Below are 22,437 nucleotides of genomic sequence, written 5' to 3'. Positions count from 1 at the left end.
GCTCATGGGTCTCCTGGTCCCGGCTGGCTACTACACATTGAACCTGGATCTGTAGTGACGCCTCTAGCACTGTGATGCAGTGCCTTAGACCACTGCACCACTCGGGAGGCCCCACACTCATTCTTAAAGTGGAGGAGAGGGAGAGGGGAGCAGGAGTCAGGCTGGGTAATGCTCGTTACCCCAGGCCAGTGCAACATAGGACACCCCACTGGTTCTTAGCTGGTTCCTGGGTCGCCCGTCACCCACCCACCACAATGGCATCTGAGCAGGTCAGAGCTCTTTTGTCTGGACCAGATGCTCAACAACATACTGAAACAGTATTCCCCAGAGGAGGGTCACGCAGGTGGCCACCAGGCCCAAAAGAGAATTAGAGAGCCCTGTTGTTTAACTTACAATACCACTGGGGTTAATGCAGCAAAAAGCATCATGCAAAATCCCCATAGGAACTTACTGAATTAAGATAGTGATGTGGATTTATTTCCAGAGATTTCCGTGGAAACTTGAACAGTAGATCAGTAGATTGTGGGTGAAACTGAAATGTTCTTATGGTTTTCTACTGCACTTTGCACTTTGTTTATTGATGCTTTGTGTCTTTACTGTTTATCTGGTTTTAAAGTACTTTTATTTAATATGGTACTTGAACTTGCTGTATGTTTTTAAACTGTTGCAACCAAATTACCCAGTAATGGAATGTTTTGTTGTAGCGAGTTCAGTAAATCAAAATAATATTTTGGTGTAGGTGTAGCTCAAACAGACACTCAAGATCCTATGTTACTCCAGGTGTTATAAGTCTTACTAATGGTTATTTTAGGGTAGTACTGTATGTAAGGATGATATCTTTTTGGCAGGGTAATGTCATCCAGTTGAGTGATGTGGCTGGTGAAAGTGATAGCGCTAGAGTACAATAGTAAAGCATGAGCTGAAATAATATGATACCATAATGTAGCCAATGCGTAAGGCATTCAAAACCACAATTAATCACCATTAGTGGTGGCGACCAAGCTTGATAATACAGTATCAGCCTTTCCATTACATTTACTTTACTGTAAAATGTTAACAAAATGTAATCTTACCTTGAAAGCTTCCAACTGTTGGTTGATGACATCCGTCTCCATGCCAACTGACCCTTGACCCTCCTCCTTGACCTCAGCCCCGCCCAGTTTGTTAGTGAACTGCTGTAGCTTGGAGTAAAGCTCATTTAGACGGGTGAGTGTACTCCCCACCTCTTCCTCTCTCCCTTTGGCTCTGTCCATCAGCTTGCCACACTGCTTACTCAGAACATCCAGATCTCTCTTCAGCCCCAGAAGATCTGGGGAGGCCTCAGTTTCCAGCATCTTCTTACATCTGTCCTCTCCTCGAGCCGTGTCTGCCATCAGCTCCTGCAGTTTCTCCACAAAGACCTTGATGCCGCCCTGCTGCTCATTCAGAGTGGCCAGTTCGCGGCCCACAGGAGCCATGCTGTCAAGCTCATCATCTAAATCTGCGAAGCGGGTGAACATCTCGCGGATGTTGGTCTGGAACTGCCCGATGCCCTGCAGCTTGCCCTCCAAGGTGGAGCAAGTCTTCCCTACATCCTTGCTGAGGGAGCCGTACTCTTTCTCCAGGCTGTCGGCCTGAAGGAGGAGGTCTGTCACCCCGTCAGCTTCGGGGACGTCGGCCACCAGGCCCTGGGCAAGGCTCTTCAGGTGCTCCAGCTGTGTGTTGACCCCATCCAGGCTCTTCTGCTGGGCCTTCATGCTGATCAGGTTCTTGTTGCTGTAGGCCTGGACCCCCAGTGATGTGTGGGCATCTAGCTGCTTCTTAGCCCCTGCCAGCTGGCCCTTGGCCTCTTTGTGGGTGTCGTTGAACTCCTTCAGCCTCTGTGAGATCTTGTCCAGAGAATCCCTCTTGTTCTGGACCCTCTCTGTGACCCGGTCAACGCTCTGCCCAATGGCCGCCTTCTCCTCCCTGACGGCCTCTGTGTCTGCATTGGCCACCTCCAGGAGGCTTTCGGCTGCAGTGTTCAGCTGCGCCACCAGGCCTCTGTGTTTGTCCACGTCCTTCTGGATGGCCTTCAGCTGGGAGATTGAGCTCTCCACCTCCGCTGGGTCCACGCTGAGCCTGACGCTACCCTCCCTGACCTCACTCTCCTGGACCCAAGACTGGAGCTTCTCAGCATGCTCGTGATACTTCTGGGCCCTCTGCAGCGCCCCCTGGAGCTTATCCTGCCGCTCGGATGAGCTCTTCTTCACGTCGTCCCAGTTGGAACGCAATGTGGCCAGCTGGCCCTGCAGCGCCACCTTCTCTGCCCCATCTGTGTTCTGGAGTAGGGTCTCCCCCTCCCTGACGATGGTGCTGTATGGGTCCTTATGTTCACTTAGGGCCTTCTGCAGGGTACTGTGCTCTTTCAGGCTTTGCTGAAGGTTCTCCACCTGGGCTGAGACTGCCTGGGATTTAGACTGCTCCTGGAGCGTCTCATTCATCCACCGCTGGAAGTCTTTGGAGGTCTGGTGGAACTGCTGGGAGCTTGCGAAGGCCGAGTTCAGCTGCTGGATCCGCTTCACTAAAAAAGAGCATATACATTAATGTCATTAAGTGGCAGAGGAACAAAGCATACATTTATCATTCAGAATGACAATGTCTACCTCATCATGAAACTCCTTCAATGGCTGTCAAAGTTTCAGACATTAAACCACAGTACAGCCTGAAGCTTCTCGTTAAAGAGAAAAAAAACATATAATGTAAAAAAATGAAAGCAAATGAAATCAAAGCCAAACCTGCTTTGTCCTCCAACTGTTTGAAGGGCTTGGTGACCACCTCCAGCTGCCTGGCTAGGTCTGTTTTCAGGTAGTCCTCAGTGACCAGGGCAGAGAGCTCCAAGCAGAGGGTCTCAGCCGCTTTCAGTCTCTTCCTCTCCTCCCTCAGCTGGCCAGAGATGGTGTTAGCCTCTTCCAGCTGCTTCTTCACCACGTCAGGCTGACTGCTAAGGGCCTGCTGGCTGTTGAGCCGGGTCTCCAGTGAGGCGGCGCTCTGGCTCAAGCTCCTCAGCAGATCCTGGAACTGGGCCGTCTTCCCCACGGCCTGGTCGATGAGGCCGGCTCGCTGTCTCAGCTGCCCAGTCAGGCCCTGCCATTTCTGGGTGACGGCGGCCAGTTGGTCCTTCACCACCTTCCCACCAGAGGAGGGGTCCTGCTTGGCTGAGGTGCTCAGGATAGCAGCAGCAGCCTCATTAAGCTGGTCATACTGTGGCTTACGGCTGTCAAACTCGTTCAGGAGGATCTAGGAGGGACAAGTCAATATGATAATAAATAGTAAATGTTGGTGTTTAATAATGCATATAATGTGCAAAATGGTTCAACCCTTTTAATACCCTTTTAATCGATCTCTCCAAGATCGCATAGCAGTTCAGACTTGTCGTGTCCTGTATATATATATACATTTACAACTTTTTTCACATACATTTTATTTTTATTTTCCATCAACTCATCTTCAAAACACTCTCCTGCCTCACCCGCCTCACCAATTTATATTTATAAAAAAGTATTATTTACCTCAGATCTGTAATCCTCCAAGAAGCTAGCCAGAAACCCCAAGAAGCTAGCCAGAAACTAGCCAGAAGCTAGCCAGGAGCTAGCCCAGAAGCTAATCCAGAAGCTAATCAGAAGCTAGTTAGCTTCTTTACTGGCAAATCGTTAGTATTCAGCTAACCACGGTTTGTGGTCATCGGCTATCCTTTGGCTCGAAAATCTATCGAAAATCTATCGCCAGTTTTGTACGGCGCAGCGCGGCTCGGAACGGAACATACCGGACCAATTTTTCTCTCCATGTCCCTGGATTTCGACTGCTCTCTGGACATTCATGCCCGGATCTCACAGCTAGCTAACTGCTATCCGTGTGACAATCGGCTTTCGTCGATTCCGGAGCAAACATCGGTTGTTCCGGTGCTAGCCAGCTCCGTCAATCACTCCTGAGTTCCATCGTTCACTCCTGGGCTGCGGTCACCTATCCGGACCCGTTTTGCTGCCTACGCGGAGCCCCACCGGGCCTTCACAACTGGACTGCCGACGTTATCTACCTGAAGGAGATCCGGCTGGCTCCTCCGTCGCGACGTTACCTGAACGCCCATCTGCGGCCCGCTAACCGTTAGCTGTCTTACCGGCTGCTATCTGAATAGACAATCGGACAATTTATTTATTTTTATTATTATTATGTTTTCTTCTCGGGCCTCTATAACTATATCTATTGTTCTTATTTTTGTTGTTGTTGTGTGATTTGGATTAATCCCCTCTACCACACGGAACCCCACTAATCTACTGACCGAACGCAAGAGGTGGCTAACAACAGACTCCAACCTATGCTAGCTTGCTACCGATGGCCTGGCTAGCTGTCTAAATCGCCGTGACCCTCAACCAACCTCTCCACTCACTGGACCCTTTTGATCACTCGACTAAGCATGCCTCTCCTTAATGTCAATATGTCTTGTCCATTGCTGTTCTGGTTAGTGTTTATTGGCTTATTTCACTGTAGAGCCTCTAGTCCTGCTCACTATACCTTATCCAACCTATTAGTTCCACCACCCACACATGCGATGACATCTCCTGGTTTCAATGATGTTTCTAGAGACAATATCTCTCTCTTCATCACTCAATACCTAGGTTTACCTCCACTGTATTCACATCCTACCTTACCTTTGTCTGTACATTATACCTTGATGCTATTTTATCGCCCCCAGAAACCTCCTTTTACTCTCTGTTCCAGACGTTCTAGACGACCAATTCTTTTTGCTTTTAGCCGCACCCTTATTCTACTCCTCCTATGTTCCTCTGGCGATGTAGAGGTGAATCCAGGCCCTGCAGTGCCTAGCTCCACTCCTATTCCCCAGGCGCTCTCTTTTGACGACTTCTGTAACCGTAATAGCCTTGGTTTCATGCATGTTAACATTAGAAGCCTCCTCCCTAAGTTTGTTCTATTCACTGCTTTAGCACACTCTGCCAACCCGGATGTTCTAGCTGTGTCTGAATCCTGGCTTAGGAAGACCACCAAAAATTCAGACATTTTAATTCCAAACTACAACATTTTCAGACAAGATAGAACTGCCAAAGGGGGCGGTGTTGCAATCTACTGCAAAGATAGCCTGCAGAGTTCTGTCCTACTATCCAGGTCTGTACCCAAACAATTTGAACTTCTACTTTTAAAAATCCACCTCTCTAAAAACAAGTCTCTCACCGTTGCCGCCTGCTATAGACCACCCTCTGCCCCCAGCTGTGCTCTGGACACCATATGTGAACTGATTGCCCCCCATCTATCTCCAGAGCTTGTGCTGCTAGGCGACCTAAACTGGAACATGCTTAACACCCCAGCCATCCTACAATCTAAACTTGATGCCCTCAATCTCACACAAATGATCAATGAACCTACCAGGTACCTCCCCAAAGCCTTAAACACGGGCACCCTCATAGATATCATCCTAACCAACTTCCCCTCTAAATACACCTCTGCTGTCTTCAACCAAGATCTCAGCGATCACTGCCTCATTGCCTGCATCAGTAATGGGTCAGCGGTCAAACAACCTCCTCTCATCACTGTAAAACGCTCCCTGAAACACTTCAGCGAGCAGGCCTTTCTAATCGACCTGGCCGGGGTATCCTGGAAGGATATTGACCTCATCCCGTCAGTAGAGGATGCCTGGATATTTTTAAAAAATGCCTTCCTTACCATCTTAAATAAACATGCCCCATTCAAGAAATTTAGAACCAGGAACAGATATAGCCCGTGGTTCTCCCCAGACCTGACTGCCCTTAACCAACACAAAAACATCCTATGGCGTTCTGCATTAGCATCGAACAGCCCCCGTGATATGCAGCTGTTCAGGGAAGCTAGAAACCATTATACACAGGCAGTTAGAAAAGCCAAGGCTAGCTTTTTCAAGCAGAAATTTGCTTCTTGCAACACTAACTCAAAAAAGTTCTGGGACACTGTAAAGTCCATGGAGAATAAGAACACCTCCTCCCAGCTGCCCACTGCACTGAAGATAGGAAACACTGTCACCACTGATAAATCCACCATAATTGAGAATTTCAATAAGCATTTTTCTACGGCTGGCCATGCTTTCCACCTGGCTACTCCTACCCCTGTCAACAGCACTGCACCCCCAACAGCAACTCGCCCAAGCCTTTCCCATTTCTCCTTCTCCCAAATCCATTCAGCTGATGTTCTGAAAGAGCTGCAAAATCTGGACCTCTACAAATCAGCCGGGCTAGACAATCTGGACCCTTTCTTTCTAAAATTATCTGCCGAAATTGTTGCCACCCCTATTACTAGCCTGTTCAACCTCTCTTTCGTGTCGTCTGAGATTCCCAAAGATTGGAAAGCATCTGCGGTCATCCCCCTCTTCAAAGGGGGGGACACTCTTGACCCAAACTGCTACAGACCTATATCTATCCTACCATGCCTTTCTAAGGTCTTCGAAAGCCAAGTCAACAAACAGATTACCGACCATTTCGAATCTCACCATACCTTCTCTGCTATGCAATCTGGTTTCAGAGCTGGTCATGGGTGCACCTCAGCCACGCTCAAGATCCTAAACGATATCTTAACCGCCATCGATAAGAAACATTACTGTGCAGCCGTATTCATTGATCTGGCCAAGGCTTTCGACTCTGTCAATCACCACATCCTCATCGGCAGACTCAACAGCCTTGGTTTCTCAAATGATTGCCTCGCCTGGTTCACCAACTACTTCTCCGATAGAGTTCAGTGTGTCAAATCGGAGGGTCTGTTGTCCGGACCTCTGGCAGTCTCTATGTGGGTGCCACAGGGTTCAATTCTTGGACCGACTCTCTTCTCTGTATACATCAATGAGGTCGCTCTTGCTGCTGGTGAGTCTCTGATCCACCTCTACGCAGACGACACCATTCTGTATACTTCCGGCCCTTCTTTGGACACTGTGTTAACAACCCTCCAGGCAAGCTTCAATGCCATACAACTCTCCTTCCATGGCCTCCAATTGCTCTTAAATACAAGTAAAACTAAATGCATGCTCTTCAACCGATCGCTACCTGCACCTACCCGCCTGTCCAACATCACTACTCTGGACGGCTCTGACTTAGAATACGTGGACAACTACAAATACTTAGGTGTCTGGTTAGACTGTAAACTCTCCTTCCAGACCCATATCAAACATCTCCAATCCAAAGTTAAATCTAGAATTGGCTTCCTATTTCGCAACAAAGCATCCTTCACTCATGCTGCCAAACATACCCTTGTAAAACTGACCATCCTACCAATCCTCGACTTTGGCGATATCATTTACAAAATAGCCTCCAATACCCTACTCAACAAATTGGATGCAGTCTATCACAGTGCAATCCGTTTTGTCACCAAAGCCCCATATACTACCCACCATTGCGACCTGTACGCTCTCGTTGGCTGGCCCTCGCTTCATACTCGTCGCCAAACCCACTGGCTCCATGTCATCTACAAGACCCTGCTAGGTAAAGTCCCCCCTTATCTCAGCTCGCTGGTCACCATTGCATCTCCCACCTGTAGCACACGCTCCAGCAGGTATATCTCTCTAGTCACCCCCAAAACCAATTATTTCTTTGGCCGCGTCTCTTTCCAGTTCTCTGCTGCCAATGACTGGAACGAACTACAAAAATCTCTGAAACTGGAAACACTTATCTCCCTCACTAGCTTTAAGCACCAACTGTCAGAGCAGCTCACAGATTACTGCACCTGTACATAGCCCACCTATAATTTAGCCCAAACAACTACCTCTTTCCCAACTGTATTTAATTAATTAATTAATTTTGCTCCTTTGCACCCCATTATTTTTATTTCTACTTTGCACATTCTTCCATTGCAAAACTACCATTCCAGTGTTTTACTTGCTATATTGTATTTACCTTGCCACCATGGCCTTTTTTGCCTTTACCTCCCTTCTCACCTAATTTGCTCACATTGTATATAGACTTGTTTATACTGTATTATTGACTGTATGTTTGTTTTACTCCATGTGTAACTCTGTGTCGTTGTATCTGTCGAACTGCTTTGCTTTATCTTGGCCAGGTCGCAATTGTAAATGAGAACTTGTTCTCAACTTGCCTACCTGGTTAAATAAAGGTAAAATAAAAAATAAATAAATAAATCTTAATCATCTTGATTTTGACTAATTCTGGCAAGCCTCAACATTTGGCCTGCAGACAAAACAATGACTGTCTTTAACATTAGCTTACGTGTGAAGTAGGTGACATTGACATTGAACTGTACATGGTGGTAATAATTTCAACACTAACTAATATGTCCCATAGTGAAGTACCTGGACTTGCTGCCTCTGTGTGTTGAGCATGTTGGGGTCCATGGAGAGGGGCCCCAGGACACTGAGCATCATCTCCTTCTCTGAGAGCCACTGGCGGAGCTGTGGCTCAGTGGTCTGGAACACGTCCAGGTTTCTGTTGGACTCCTCCAGTTGCTGCTTCCTGTCCTCCACCGACCCGCTTACATCCGCCCAGGCAGCATCTGAGGAACAAACATCAGTCAGCACAAAACACCCTGGCAACTTGAACTTTGCACAGCCCCTACTGATTAGGTCTTAGCTGTATGAGTCTGCCAAGTCTGTAGGTGTGGGGGAGGCCAGGTATTCTGTCATGAAGCCTTGGAAAAGGGGGAGCGGTTGACTGGACTGGACTGACCCCGGGTAAAGCTCTCTGCATTGATGCAGTAGATATTAAAACATTTGGAGACAAACAGATGGGATGCTGCATACTGCATACCTATCTGTGCCAGCATCTGCTTCCATTTGGCTGCTTCAGGAGAGTCTGGGTGTTTCTCAATCAGATGGAGGAGCTTCTCTCTCAGCTTCTGGAGCTGCTCGTGCTTTTGTTTCATGTCCTCCTCAAAGGCCTGAGGAAAATAGAGATATAGTGCTTTACTAAAACCATCATACATTTCATTCATTGGCTCTTCATGCACTCTGAAATGCACAGAGTAGAGACAAGAGGCACCTGCCTAAAACATTGGCTTCCCACAGAGCATTTTGCATACCAATAATACTGTGAGATATTTCATATGATACCACTGGATGTACTAAACCACTACTATAATAAGCCATATGCACAACAACTATTACAATGTAGAAACAGTCTATGCAGACCAGGCCTTGGCTGAATCTACCTTCTGTTGCTCCAGTTGTGTTTTCATGGCGTCTTTCTCTGTGGACGCAGAGTTCCAGGATGCTGTTGTCTTCTTCATGTCCTTCAGCCATGTTATCATGGCATCTGTCTCCTTCTGGGCCTCTGCCATCTGCTGCACCAGGCCAGAGAGCTCTGCAGCCCGGTCCTTCAGTAGTTCTCCCAGGCTCTCGTGGCCCTCATTGATATACGACATGTTCTGCTGTACCACCATCAGCTCTGTGGGTGGTTAGAGGTTAGAGTGTTAGACATCAGCCAGTTTACCTTTTATAACAACAATGACTTGGACAAGGCACTGCTGTAAGCAGTTACAGCACTACTGGAAATGGTCACATCAAAAATTAGTTTGTGAATTTAGTCTGTGAATTTTTTTTGCAGTGTGGTCTAAACACAGCTGGTTTGAAATGGGTTTTCATGCTATTGAAGGTATATTGAAAATACATTGGAATGTAAAAAGAATGGGACATTTCCAGTAGAGAGAATCAAGGATAAGTACAAGACGAGGCTAAAACAGACCATTTCTACCGGACAAGCCATTAAATGATAAGTTGTTATGATAATGTACAGGTCTGGAACACTGTGTTGATACATTCCTAACATGACACACTGGTAAAGAAAAAGTACCTTTATTGGTTAGGTAGGCATGGTTTCCGGGGCCACCACCGTTAGCAACGGCTGATCGCAAAACAAACAAATACATAAGATCATGCTTATTTGTTAAGTACAAATGTCAAAAGCAAACTAGACTCTATTGGGTTGTCATACAGGAAAAAGATCATTGTATGATCACTGTGGTTACATTGAGATCAGGGTCATGTTCAGTACAGTACAGCGTAGCAAAACGTGTTGCAACAGAAAACGGGTATCTCCCGTTTCATTGTTTTCTCATTCCCGAACACAACCATTTGCTTAAAAATATCTCTAACAAACTGCTTTGAGATAATCAAACCTTCTGAAAACATACAGTACCTGACTTGTGTGACATCTTGGTCTTGGCTGGAGATGTGAGAACACTTATGAAGCTACATAGCGCAGATCCTTTGCTATTTATATCTTGGACAGCAGAGCCTTTGGTTGTCCATTCCTCCATTAGAGCCTGAAAAGAGATCAATCAAACCAATAACATAGTTTACACAACACTGTCCCGAATAGGGCTGCAATTTGCATGGCTACATTGAGAGAACACTGAATGACTCTGTCTTGACTGTTTATTGTAAGAAGCAGGGCCAAGCTAAATATATTTGGAGCAATGCAGCATCAAGACTCAAAGGAAACCCTTTCCAATGTCAAGTCCTGATTAATTTCATTTTAAACTGTGATTTTTCGCATGGTACAAACAAATTATTCAATATGCAAATGTATATTAAGTGTGGAGGGATTTGTGTTTTAATCTTTGATGTTTGACCTATTTACTTATGGTTCGTTACTCTCTTCTTGTCTTTTATCTTTTTTCTGTGACACACTGTACCAGTTCATCTCTGATTGGAAGTTTTTTTCTGGCAGAGAGTCACAGTTATTTAGTGTTTGACTCCCTGACGAGTCCTATGTTAAACACTTACCATCCTTTTATTACTTTGGCATGGAAACTACTGTGAAATCAGGGAGGACAAAATAGTGATATATCGCACCGCACTCCTCTTACTCCATTACAAAAACACATTAAGTGCCAAACCTGTGACGTGTGTAATATGACAGAAAAACATGAGCGGCAGGTAGCCTAGATGTTCGGCGGTGGAGAAAATCTTTGTGGAATATACTCAGCCTTGTCTCAGGGTAGTAAGTTGGTGGTCTGTTGATATCCCTCTTGTGGTGTGGGGGCTGTGCTTTGGCAAAGTGGGTGGGGTTATATCCTGCCTGGTTGGCCCTGTCCGGGTGTATCATTGGATGAGCCCCCCCCCCCCCCGTCTTATCTGGTGTCCTGTGTGAATTTAAGTATGCTCCCTCTAATTCCTCTCTCTCCCCTCCTGGAGGACCTGGAGCATGCCTCTGGACTACCTGCCCTGATGACTCCTTGCTGTCCCCAGTACACCTGGTCGTGCTGCTGCTCCAGTTTCAACTGTTTTGACTGCGGCTATGGAACCCTGACCTGTTCACCGGACGTGCTACCTTGTCCCAGACCTGCTTTTTTCGACTCTTCTCTCTCACTATTGCACCTGCTGTCTCGACCTCTGAATGCTCGGCTATGAAAAGCCAACTGACATTTACTCCCGAGGTACTGACCTGTTGCACCCTCTACAACCACTGTGATTATTATTTGACCCTGCTGGTCATCTATGAACGTTTGAACATCTTGAAGAACAATTTAGCCTTAATGGCCATATACTCTTATAATGTCCACCCGGCACAACCATAAGATAACTGGCCACCCCTCAGAGCCTGGTTCCTCTCTAGGTTTCTTCCTAGGTTCCTACCTTTCTAGTGAGATTTACCTAGCCACTGTGTTCCTACATCTGCATTGTTTGCTGTTTGGGGTTTTAGGCTGGGTTACTGTATAGCACTTTGTGATATCTGCTAATTTAAAAATGGCTTTATATATAAATAAAATTGCAAAATAAATGTGAGAGCATTGGGCCAGTAACCGAGAGATTGCTGGTTCAAATCCCAGAGCCAACTAGGTGAAAAATAAGCCAATGTGCCCTTGAGCAAAGCACTTAATCATAATTACTCCTGTACATTGCTCTGGATAAGAGCGTCTGCTAAATTACTCAACCTAAAAAATGTAACATAAGGCATTCAAGGCCATTTGAAGAACAAGCTCCACATTCACCTGCACCTTTGTAACATAGCTATGCAGTTGTCCTTCTTTGCACTAAGAACAAAGGTAGAACATACCATTTCCATAATGCAAATAAGTAAGGGGGGCTATCTAGTACCAGACCAGTCTGCCTGCTCACTCACATTGACTCTCTGCAGGTCATTCAATAGACTCTGTTCACTGCTGGTTGGCTGAACCACAGGGACTTTCTCTGTTGTCTCCTCCAGCCACGTCCTGAGAGCTCCGGCTGCATCCCTGAAGTCTCCCAGCTGGTCCTGGCAGGAAGACACCTCCTCCTCTCTGTGTTGTAAAAGGGAGAAGACAACCACATTCACATCACATCACAGAGACATATAAAATATGCCAAAACATGACTGTCAACTGGCGAGATAAAATAATGATGTTTCTTCTGTGTCAAATGAGAACAAGTATCCCCACAAGTAGATTGTACATGAGGATCAGCAGGTAGCTCTGCTACCGTCATCTTCACGTACTTCTCTTTCACAGTGTCTTTGAAGGCATTGAAGTTGTTGGAGAGGTTGTCAATCTTTCCCTGAATCTGGGCCATGCTTCCCTCTGGACCCATATTGGACAGCTCCTTTGACAGCTTTTGCAGTATTTCCACATCCTTGGCATGTTCAGCCAACTCAGTGTTAGTGTCCTACAGAAACATTAGAACAGTTAGAACAATTGGAAGATCACTATTGAGCAATGTGTGGTTGAAAATAAGCATTAAATTAACATATTTACCTGCATGAGCTGCGAGAGCTCGTTGACATTTTTCCCTGGCCCGTCTGTTTCGGAGAGGGCCTGTGAGCGCTTGAGCACAAACTGCTGCACCTTGTCCGAGGTCTTCTCGAACTCCTCCACCTTGTCCTTCAGCTGCTCCAGCTGCTCCATTTTCTGCTTGTGCTTGTCACAGGTGTCAGAGAAGCGCTGTGACAGGGCGTCCATTTTGGACTGCAGCAGAGCCGCGGCGGAGGGGTCAGCTGTCTCCACAAATTTCTTCACCTTGGCCTTCATGGCCGAGATGCTACTCTGGCGACTGGAAATATCCTGCTCCAGAGCCTTGAAGAAAAACACAACGGATGACAAATATTTATTTTAGAGACATTTGAATGTTTTTCAATGCTTTTATAGTTCAGGTTTCATCATCTGTCGAAGATCATAAAGAGACAAATTCCAAATGAATGGTTGAGCCAAAATAACCAGTTACAGTAAGGTGAATATGGTGAAATGGCTATTTGACTGGTAAAAACAGTGACACAAAGTTAATGTTTACAGTACATACGGCCCCGTTGCTCAGCACATCTCCAATGGCTGCTGAATCCAGAGGGACGTGTCCTTTCTCCTTCACACTCTCCTCTACTCCCTCCATCCAGCTCATCATCTCATCCAGGCCATCCTGGACACTCAGGGAGCGGGTCAGGGTGATCTGAAGCTTCTCATTACGATCACTCACTGACTTGGACAGGTTGTCATACCTTTCCACAATATCATCTGAAAGCAAAGACACAATGTAATGGTTTTAGGGTCAATGCTTAGCAATGGTAAAAGTTCATACCACTTGGAAATGATGAGCAAATCAAGTCAGGGTTTTCACTGTTCTCTCTGTTCGACCTTTCTGCTAAGGTCAAACATATGGAAAATATTACTGTATCGTAAATATACAGCACATACAAAAAATACTTTTGAGTCGGCCAAGCGCAATATCATTAGGGACAAGGTAAAACATTTTTACATTCAGCATCACGCCGTCAAGGGAAATATACTATTCATTCTAACAAAGACATCTACTTTATATACATCTATATATTTCAGGATGTTGTGCATCTCTTATTAAAATAATCATAATTCATGTAAACATTACAGTTTTGGAAAAATAGGTTGTCCAAAATAATTGGTCTCTTGGCACCACTTACCCGGATATAAGTTGAGCCGCTGGACAGGGTAAGTTGAGCAACTTACAAACACTATGTACTTTTTAAAAACACTTTTAACATAGACCAGGACCTGGTGTTACCTCATATCCCCGCGATAATGCCTGGCATTACGCCTGGGAAGAAAACACTTACATTTGCTCAAACTGTGGCTCAACTTACTCCATGGCCATTGGCTCAACTTACCCCAAGGCAAACCATTTTTATTAGCCCACAAGGATCAACTTTCATGCTAGATTTAGGACCTCATATTGACGCTTATAGAGACCCCAACGGATGTATAGAACAATCTCAAAATTGACTTTGGTTAAGATACAAGCATCATGAAACCTCTGGAACAATACATTACTTTGACTTGGTGAAAACAAAATTGGGACCTAACTAGCTTACTTACCACTTTTCCCATGTGGTTTCTTCCTTCACAGACTCTATGATATGATGACCTCTTCCTAAATATTTGGTCAAATTATTACATTTGTGTATGGTGTCCTAGAAACAAGGGATGGCGCAACTTACCACACTCTCCCCTACTACTATTTCACTCCAACAGTCAACTATGATAGGAACCACACATTGGCAGTGGCACTATATTGTCAAGTATTTCATCATTTTTAGAAATAGCATTGGATGAGAATCTACACTTAAGACTGATTACTCACCTACTGTCTCCTGGATCTCGTCCTGATTGGTCAACAGGTCCCCCTCAGCAGTGACCAGAGAGTCAGATGTTTTGCGGAGTGTCTCCACAGCAGTCTGACGACCAGTGGTCTGATTTTGCAGAGCCTGACCATGACAAACACAGGCAGACAGAAGATTAGACAGTCACCATGTCTAACAGACAAACCACACCGCTCCATATAGATATATCAACTCCAGCTATATCTTTATTACAATGCTGTAATTATACAGATTTAAAGCTGGAGACAAATATTTTGTAAAAGCATCTAAAAACAAATAGTGTTATTCAAACACTCAAATACTAGAACTCCACTACTGTAACTTTCCATATACCTGACTGGTTGCACTCAGGGGGAAACGTAGCATTTCCCTGACATAAACTACATTCTTGAGTTTTAGGCGCCACTAATCTTCTATATCTATGAGCCACTGCAACACAACTCCATAGAGAGATGTAATGGAACATGACTTTACTCCCACTCTCTCTCTCTCTACACTACATACTTTTGTTGCAAGCCAGCTTGACTCAGAGAGTACTGCAGGGACATCATCTATTAAAGGATACTAGGCATTCTCTACACCTCTGTCCAGTCCAACTCCAATCGTAACCCCCCCACCCCCGCCTCAAAGGCATACGCAAGAAAATGTACAAATGGTTAGGATATTCATGTCTTGGGGACTGCTTTGAGGTTTGAATTTGGACCTAAAAATAGCAGTGTTGTTTTAAAGTGAGTGGAAACACTGTATATGGAGAGGGAAGTTTGAAGCGGTGTAATGACCTCTAAACCCATTCAGTTCTCAGAGCCGTCAGTGAGTAAACTCTGAAAAAAGGCTGTTCTGTAAACAGCTATTCCTCCACTTGCCCTCCTCTAGCCCGGAGTCTGTTACACTGTGGTAATGTGCTTTGTCTGGATAAAACTCATACTGTTTGGTGAGATTTAATTTTTTTGTCATACCTTGGTGTCCTCCAGCTGTTTCTGTAGGGTTTGAGGGTCGGCAGCAATGACCTCAGACTGTTGCCTTCTGGCTTCCTCTGCTGAGTTGTTGAGCCACTTCAGGAGACCAGCGGTTGAGTCCTCGTACTTCTTGTACTTGTCCACCACATCTTTGAGGTTGTTGCCGAGCTCATTGCACTGAAAGAAATTAGTTGTGATGTTGATCGCTGTGGTAGTTACTAACTTGGAAATCATGCAGTATTACTGCCTACTCTTTTCTGTATCTCAACCTATAGAAAAGCTGGACAGCAATATATAATAAGAGAGCATTTAATCTGAATTGTTTTTAAGATGAACAGTTACACAAAGTCAACCTTTGCCTCTCAGTATGAGAGTGAACCAGTGTTGTGATACAGAACAATGACTCATTTGCTTTCATTTTGATTAAACAGAAATGCTTCCACCGTGTGGTGAGAGTAGGATATTACATCCATTAAAAAAACATTCAATCAGCCTGAGATGTGTGTCTCACTCAGTGTTCACCGTACTGATTTAAATAGGTAGACCTCCTGGTGTTACCAAGGTGGTTCAGTAAACAACATGCATGTGATCAGTAACCTTGCTGAAGACTTTGAGGCTAGGCTTTAGTCCAGCGGGCTAAATCAGTCTTGTGGTACTGGTATATGAAGTTTACCTGAGAGTGCAGGGCTTTGTAACGGCCAGCAACCGAGTCCAGCTTATCCTTTACAGTAGCGCAGGTTCCAGTGGTATCCACCTCCAGCTGGGCATCTTTCCCCTTAGGGTCCATGCGTCCACAAGCTTTCGCCACGTCCAGCACCTTCTGCCCTGAGATGGTGATGAACCGCAGGTCCCCCTTGTGGGAGATGACATCCTCAGAGAAGCTCTTCTGTCTCTGGAGCTTCTCTGTGAGGATGTTCAGAGCTCCAGCGGGGGCTCCCAGCTCCCCCACCTCCCCCTCGGCCTGCTGCAGCCAGCCCTCAAACTCCTCACAGTCTCCTTGGAACTTCTTCAGCTCCTCCTGGACCTGGACCACCTGCTTCATCTGCTGTTCTGCCTGGGTAAGGGAAGCGTCGTACCGACCCTTCAACTCCTGGATGTCCATCTGCAGCTTGTCTTTCTCCGTGGAGGACAAGGCATGGGCCTGGTGGTCCAGCAGAGCCTGGGCTGACTGGGTGGCCATGATCATGTCCTGCTGCTGGGACAGGATCTCCTGGTGATGAGCCTGGAAGAGGAGAGAGTCCATTCAAATTCCAAAAGCTTTATTGTCAAATTGACATAGTATGAAAAATTGCCACATGAAAAACCTACAACACTGATATTTAACACACGGGACAAGATATGAAATTTAAAAATAAAATAAAGTGAAAATATTGCATTTAAGTATTGGTTAACTCTTGAGGTTCCTAGGGTCTCCACCGAGCTAGGAAAATCTGCTTTCAGTTTTAATGGACTCTATTGCTGGAACAGATTTCAAAATACATTTTTATATGTATTTGTATTTTTTATTTAACCTGTATTTAACTAGGCTTTTTTTAAACTATTCTTATTTAAAATGACGGCCTACACCGGCCAAACCCGGACGACGCTGGCCAATTGTGCGCTGCCCTATGGGCCTCCCAATCATGGCCGGTTGTGATACAACCTGGATTCAAACCAGGGTAACTGTAGTGACGCCACTGAGATGCAGTGCCTTAGACCGCTGCGCCACTTGGAAACGATGTTCTGGTGTCATTCAGGCACTTTGAAGTATTGACTCGGGACTTATTTGTTGAGGAATGTAACTGTTTTTCTGGGTAATATGTGATGTTTTAATTGTGCTTCCCATGACTATGTTTTTGTATATATATAAATACAGTTGAATACAGTCAGAAGTTTACATACACCTTAGCCAAATACATTTAATCCTAGTAAAAATTCCCTGTTTTAGGTCAGTTAGGATCACCACTTTATTTTAAGAACGTGAAATGTCAGAATAATACTAGAGAGAGTGATTTATTTCAGCTTTTCTTTATTTTATCACATTCCCAGTGGGTCAGAAGTTTACATACACTCAATTAGTATTTGGTAGCATTGCCTTTAAATTGTTTAACTTGGGTCAAACGTTTCGGGTAGCCTCCACAAGCGTCCCACAATAAGTTGGGTGAATTTTGGCCCATTCCTCCAGTGTTAATCTGCAAAATTGTAATTATTCGCCTACCTCCTCATGCCTTTTGCACACAATGTATATAGACTCTCCTTTTTTTCTACTGTGTTATTGACTTGTTAATTGTTTACTCCATGTGTAACTCTGTGTTGTATGTTCACACTGCTATGCTTTATCTTGGCCAGGTCGCAGTTGCAAATGAGAACTTGTTCTCAACTAGATTAACTGGTTAAATAAAGGTGAAATATTTTTTTTTTAAATAAAATAAAAGAGCTGAGTCAGGTTTGTAGTCCTCCTTGCTCGCACACGCCTTTTCAGTTCTGCCCACATATATTCTATAAGATTGAGGTCAGGGCTTTGTGATGGCTACTCCAATACCTTGACTTTGTTGTCCTTAATCCATTTTGCCACAACTTTGGAAGTATGCTTGGGGTCATTGTCCATTTGGAAGACCCATTTGCGACCAAGCTTTAACTTCCTGACTGATGTCTTGAGATGTTGCTTCAATATATCCACATAATTTTCCCTTCTCATGATGCCATTAATTTTGTGAAGTGCAGCAGTCTCTCCTGCAGCAAAGCACCCCCACAACATGATGCTGCCATCCCCGTGCTTCAAGGTTGGGATGGTGTTCTTACCAAACAGTTCTATTTTTGTTTCATCAGACCAGAGGACATTTCTCCAGAAAGTACAATCTTTGTCCCCATGTGCAGTTGCAAACCGTAGTCTGGCTTTTTTATGGCAGTTTTGGTTTCCTTCCTGAGTGGCCTTTCAGGTTATGTCGGTGTAGGACGTGTTTTACTGTGGATATAGATACTTTTTACCTGTACCTTTTATGTTGTTCTGGGATTGATTTGCACTTTTCGCACCAAAGTACGTTCATCTCTAGGAGACAGAACGTGTCTCCTTCCTGAGCGGTATGACGGCTGCATGGTCCCATGGTGGTTATACTTGGGTACTATTGTTTGTACAGATGAACGTGGTACTTTCAGGTGTTTGGAAATTGCTCCCCAGGATGAACCAGACTTGTGGAGGTCTACAATTTTTTCTGAGGTCTTGGCTGATTTCTTTTGATTTTCCCATGATGCCAAGCAAAGAGGCACTGAATTTGAAGGTAGGCCTTGAAATACATCCACAAGCACACCTCCAATTGACTCAAATGATGCCAATTAACCTATCAGAAGCTTCTAAAGCCATGACATAATTTTCTGGAATTTTCCAAACTGTTTAAAGGCACAGTCAACTTAGTGTATGTAAACTTCTGACCCACTGGAATTGTGATACAGTGAATTACAAGTGAAATAATCATTCTGTAAACAATTTTAGGGAAAATGACTTGTGTCATGCACAAAGTAGATATTTTGTCATGCACAAACTATAGTTTGTTAACAAGAAATTTGTGGAGTAGTTGAAAAACGAGTTTTATTGTCTCCAACATAAGTGTACTTCCGACTTCAACTGTGTGTGTATATATATATATACATACACACATACATACACATATATATACACATACATACATACATACATACATACAGTGCCTTGCGAAAGTAATCGGCCCCCTTGAACTTTGCGACCTTTTGCCACATTTCAGGCTTCAAACATAAAGATATGAAACTGTATTTTTTTGTGAAGAATCAACAACAAGTGGGACACAATCATGAAGTGGAACAACATTTATTGGATATTTCAAACTTTTTTAACAAATCAAAAACTGAAAAATTGGGCGTGCAAAATTAGTCAGCCCCTTTACTTTCAGTGCAGCAAACTCTCTCCAGAAGTTCAGTGAGGATCTCTGAATGATCCAATGTTGACCTAAATGACTAATGATGATAAATACAATCCACCTGTGTGTAATCAAGTCTCCGTATAAATGCACTTGCACTGTGATAGTCTCAGAGGTCCGTTAAAAGCGCAGAGAGCATCATGAAGAACAAGGAACACACCAGGCAGGTCCGAGATACTGTTGTGAAGAAGTTTAAAGCCGGATTTGGATACAAAAAGATTTCCCAAGCTTTAAACATCCCAAGGAGCACTGTGCAAGCGATAATATTGAAATGGAAGGAGTATCAGACCACTGCAAATCTACCAAGACCTGGCCGTCCCTCTAAACTTTCAGCTCATACAAGGAGAAGACTGATCAGAGATGCAGCCAAGAGGCCCATGATCACTCTGGATGAACTGCAGAGCTCTACAGCTGAGGTGGGAGACTCTGTCCATAGGACAACAATCAGTCGTATATTGCACAAATCTGGCCTTTATGGAAGAGTGGCAAGAAGAAAGCCATTTCTTAAAGATATCCATAAAAAGTGTCGTTTAAAGTTTGCCACAAGCCACCTGGGAGACACACCAAACATGTGGAAGAAGGTGCTCTGGTCAGATGAAACCAAAATTGAACTTTTTGGCAACAGTGCAAAACGTTATGTTTGGCATAAAAGCAACACAGCTCATCACCCTGAACACACCATACCCACTGTCAAACATGGAGGTGGCAGCATCATGGTTTGTGCCTGCTTTTCTTCAGCAGGGACAGGGAAGATGGTTAAAATTGATGGGAAGATGGATGGAGCCAAATACAGGACCATTCTGGAAGAAAACCTGATGGAGTCTGCAAAAGACCTGAGACTGGGACGAAGATTTTTCTTCCAACAAGACAATGATCCAAAACATAAAGCAAAATCTACAATGGAATGGTTCAAAAATAAACATATCCAGGTGTTAGAATGGCCAAGTCAAAGTCCAGACCTGAATCCAATCGAGAATCTGTGGAAAGAACTGAAAACTGCTGTTCACAAATGCTCTCCATCCAACCTCACTGAGCTCGAGCTGTTTTGCAAGGAGGAATGGGAAAACATTTCAGTCTCTCGATGTGCAAAACTGATAGAGACATACCCCAAGCCACTTACAGCTGTAATCGCAGCAAAAGGTGGTGCTACAAAGTATTAACTTAAGGGGGCTGAATAATTTTGCACTCCCAATTTTTCAGTTTTTGATTTGTTAAAAAAGTTTGAAATATCCAATAAATGTCGTTCCACTTCATGATTGTGTCCCACCTGTTGTTGATTCTTCACAAAAAAATACAGTGTTATATCTTTATGTTTGAAGCCTGAAATGTGGCAAAAGGTCGCAAAGTTCAAGGGGGCCGAATACTTTCGCAAGGCACTGTACATGCATACATACATAATTACATACATACAAAAACCTATATATATATATATATATATAAAAGAAAAGAATAAGGAAAAGGTCAATGCAGCTATTAGAAAAAGGGACCTGAGCCTTGTGTAACAACAAGCCACTATGAATCAAGCACCACCAGAGAGAATAGCTTCATTTACCTTGACCCTATCATACTGCTTGTCCAGGTCCAGTTCTGGGGTCTTCTCTGTAGCCTGTCTGCCAGTGTCGTTATCTGTAGTCTGGAGAGCGTTTCCATTGTTTCCATTGGGGTCATCATCCTCTCCCAGAATGTTCTTGGCTGAGGTCTTTGATGGCAAAGGCATGTTCCCGTTCTGTTTGCCCATATGGTCTGTCTGATCGACCCCCATCCCTTTCTCATTCCCTATGTTGTTGATCCAGTCCAGCAGACCCTCGATCTTGTTCTTACTCTCCTCAAACTGCTCAACAACAGCCTCCTAAACAGGTAGAACATAGTGAGTTACGTGATGTGATGTTGGCTAAATTATATGATTAAATAGATAACTATACATTTTGTACATTTATATATTATTTTAATAAGTAAGCAATCATCAAGCTGAATAACATAACTCATTTTATTTGTCTTTAAGCGGATCTATCTTTTCCTGTAAACCACCTGCAATAGAAAGTTTAACTGTCATGATTCAGATTTGCACCGAGTCATGGTATATGGATAATGTTGATGCATGCAAAATGTAATATGTTTTCCAACCTTCTCAGTCTCCTGTTTGATAGCAGTAGTCACAGACTTCTCCACGTCTTTCCTTGACTCCTCGGCCCGTTGGTTGATGAGTTTGACCTTGCTCTTGGCGTCCTCCAGCTTGCTCTCGATGGCAGCGATCTGATCTGGGGTCAGCATAGACCGGTTCTCATCCAGGAACTTCTTGGTGCTACTGATGACCTCATTCAAGGCACTGCCGTTGGTCAGGATGTCTTTCTGCAAGGCCTGGACATTTAATATTTAACACACAGAGATGCAGACACAGGCACAGAAAGCATGACAACAGAAATGTTAGGTGATAAATTAGTGAACAGATCAAACAAGATTCAGTATAATAGCAATACATGTGTAACACAATGTGCATAATTGTGTATACGATAAATGTGTAGCAATGACATCATACTTAAAATCAAATAATGTAGCCATACATTCTATAGTTCAGATGCAATTCATTTATTAGAACCAACATTTCGTCAACAAGCTACTGTACTGTACCTGATGCTCTTTCTGGACCTGCTGCAGGTCTTCCACACTCTCTACACTCTTGGCCTGCTGCTGCTGGCCTATCAGACAGTTCTCTGTATTGGTCAGGTTGTCACACAGCTCCTGCAACTTGTCTGAGAACTCCTTCTGTTTCTCCACCAAGCACTGCACACACCAGAGAGCAATGTTGCAATGTTACAATGTTACACTCCTCCCAACAGCATACACTACATAGTAGGCATTAATCATACTGGACGTTCGTAGATAGTCAACCCCTGATGACAATGGTCTGAGTATGCTGTAAACATGCTAGCCACTCAACAGGCCAGCATTCTGACATGGTAAAGAAAGAGGATGGGTTTAGTAGAGAGGAATAGGACATTTGTTCCCAAGTGT

The 22,437-nt window shown here is 44.3% G+C and overlaps 1 protein-coding gene across 1 annotated transcript in view; it reads right to left on the bottom strand.

The window, feature by feature from the left end:
• The window catches only part of dst (dystonin), a 188,225-nt gene that overhangs the window by 53,442 nt on the left and 112,346 nt on the right, over positions 1-22,437 (bottom strand). The window contains exons 42-58 of the mRNA XM_021580916.2: positions 22,054-22,206; positions 21,550-21,783; positions 20,978-21,274; positions 16,170-16,718; positions 15,497-15,673; positions 14,522-14,645; positions 13,214-13,422; positions 12,673-12,990; positions 12,417-12,583; positions 12,066-12,222; positions 10,137-10,263; positions 9,792-9,842; positions 9,151-9,386; positions 8,751-8,880; positions 8,297-8,496; positions 2,757-3,258; positions 1,074-2,542 (exon numbers count right to left, since the gene is read on the bottom strand). Coding sequence (XP_021436591.2) covers positions 1,074-2,542; positions 2,757-3,258; positions 8,297-8,496; positions 8,751-8,880; positions 9,151-9,386; positions 9,792-9,842; positions 10,137-10,263; positions 12,066-12,222; positions 12,417-12,583; positions 12,673-12,990; positions 13,214-13,422; positions 14,522-14,645; positions 15,497-15,673; positions 16,170-16,718; positions 20,978-21,274; positions 21,550-21,783; positions 22,054-22,206 — 5,100 coding nt within the window. The remainder of the gene's footprint in view (positions 1-1,073; positions 2,543-2,756; positions 3,259-8,296; positions 8,497-8,750; positions 8,881-9,150; positions 9,387-9,791; positions 9,843-10,136; positions 10,264-12,065; positions 12,223-12,416; positions 12,584-12,672; positions 12,991-13,213; positions 13,423-14,521; positions 14,646-15,496; positions 15,674-16,169; positions 16,719-20,977; positions 21,275-21,549; positions 21,784-22,053; positions 22,207-22,437) is intronic.

This window comes from Oncorhynchus mykiss, chromosome 23 (genome assembly GCF_013265735.2).
Source record: "Oncorhynchus mykiss isolate Arlee chromosome 23, USDA_OmykA_1.1, whole genome shotgun sequence".
NCBI classification, from domain to species: Eukaryota; Metazoa; Chordata; class Actinopteri; order Salmoniformes; family Salmonidae; genus Oncorhynchus; species Oncorhynchus mykiss.
This window is presented reverse-complemented; position numbering and strand designations above follow the sequence as displayed.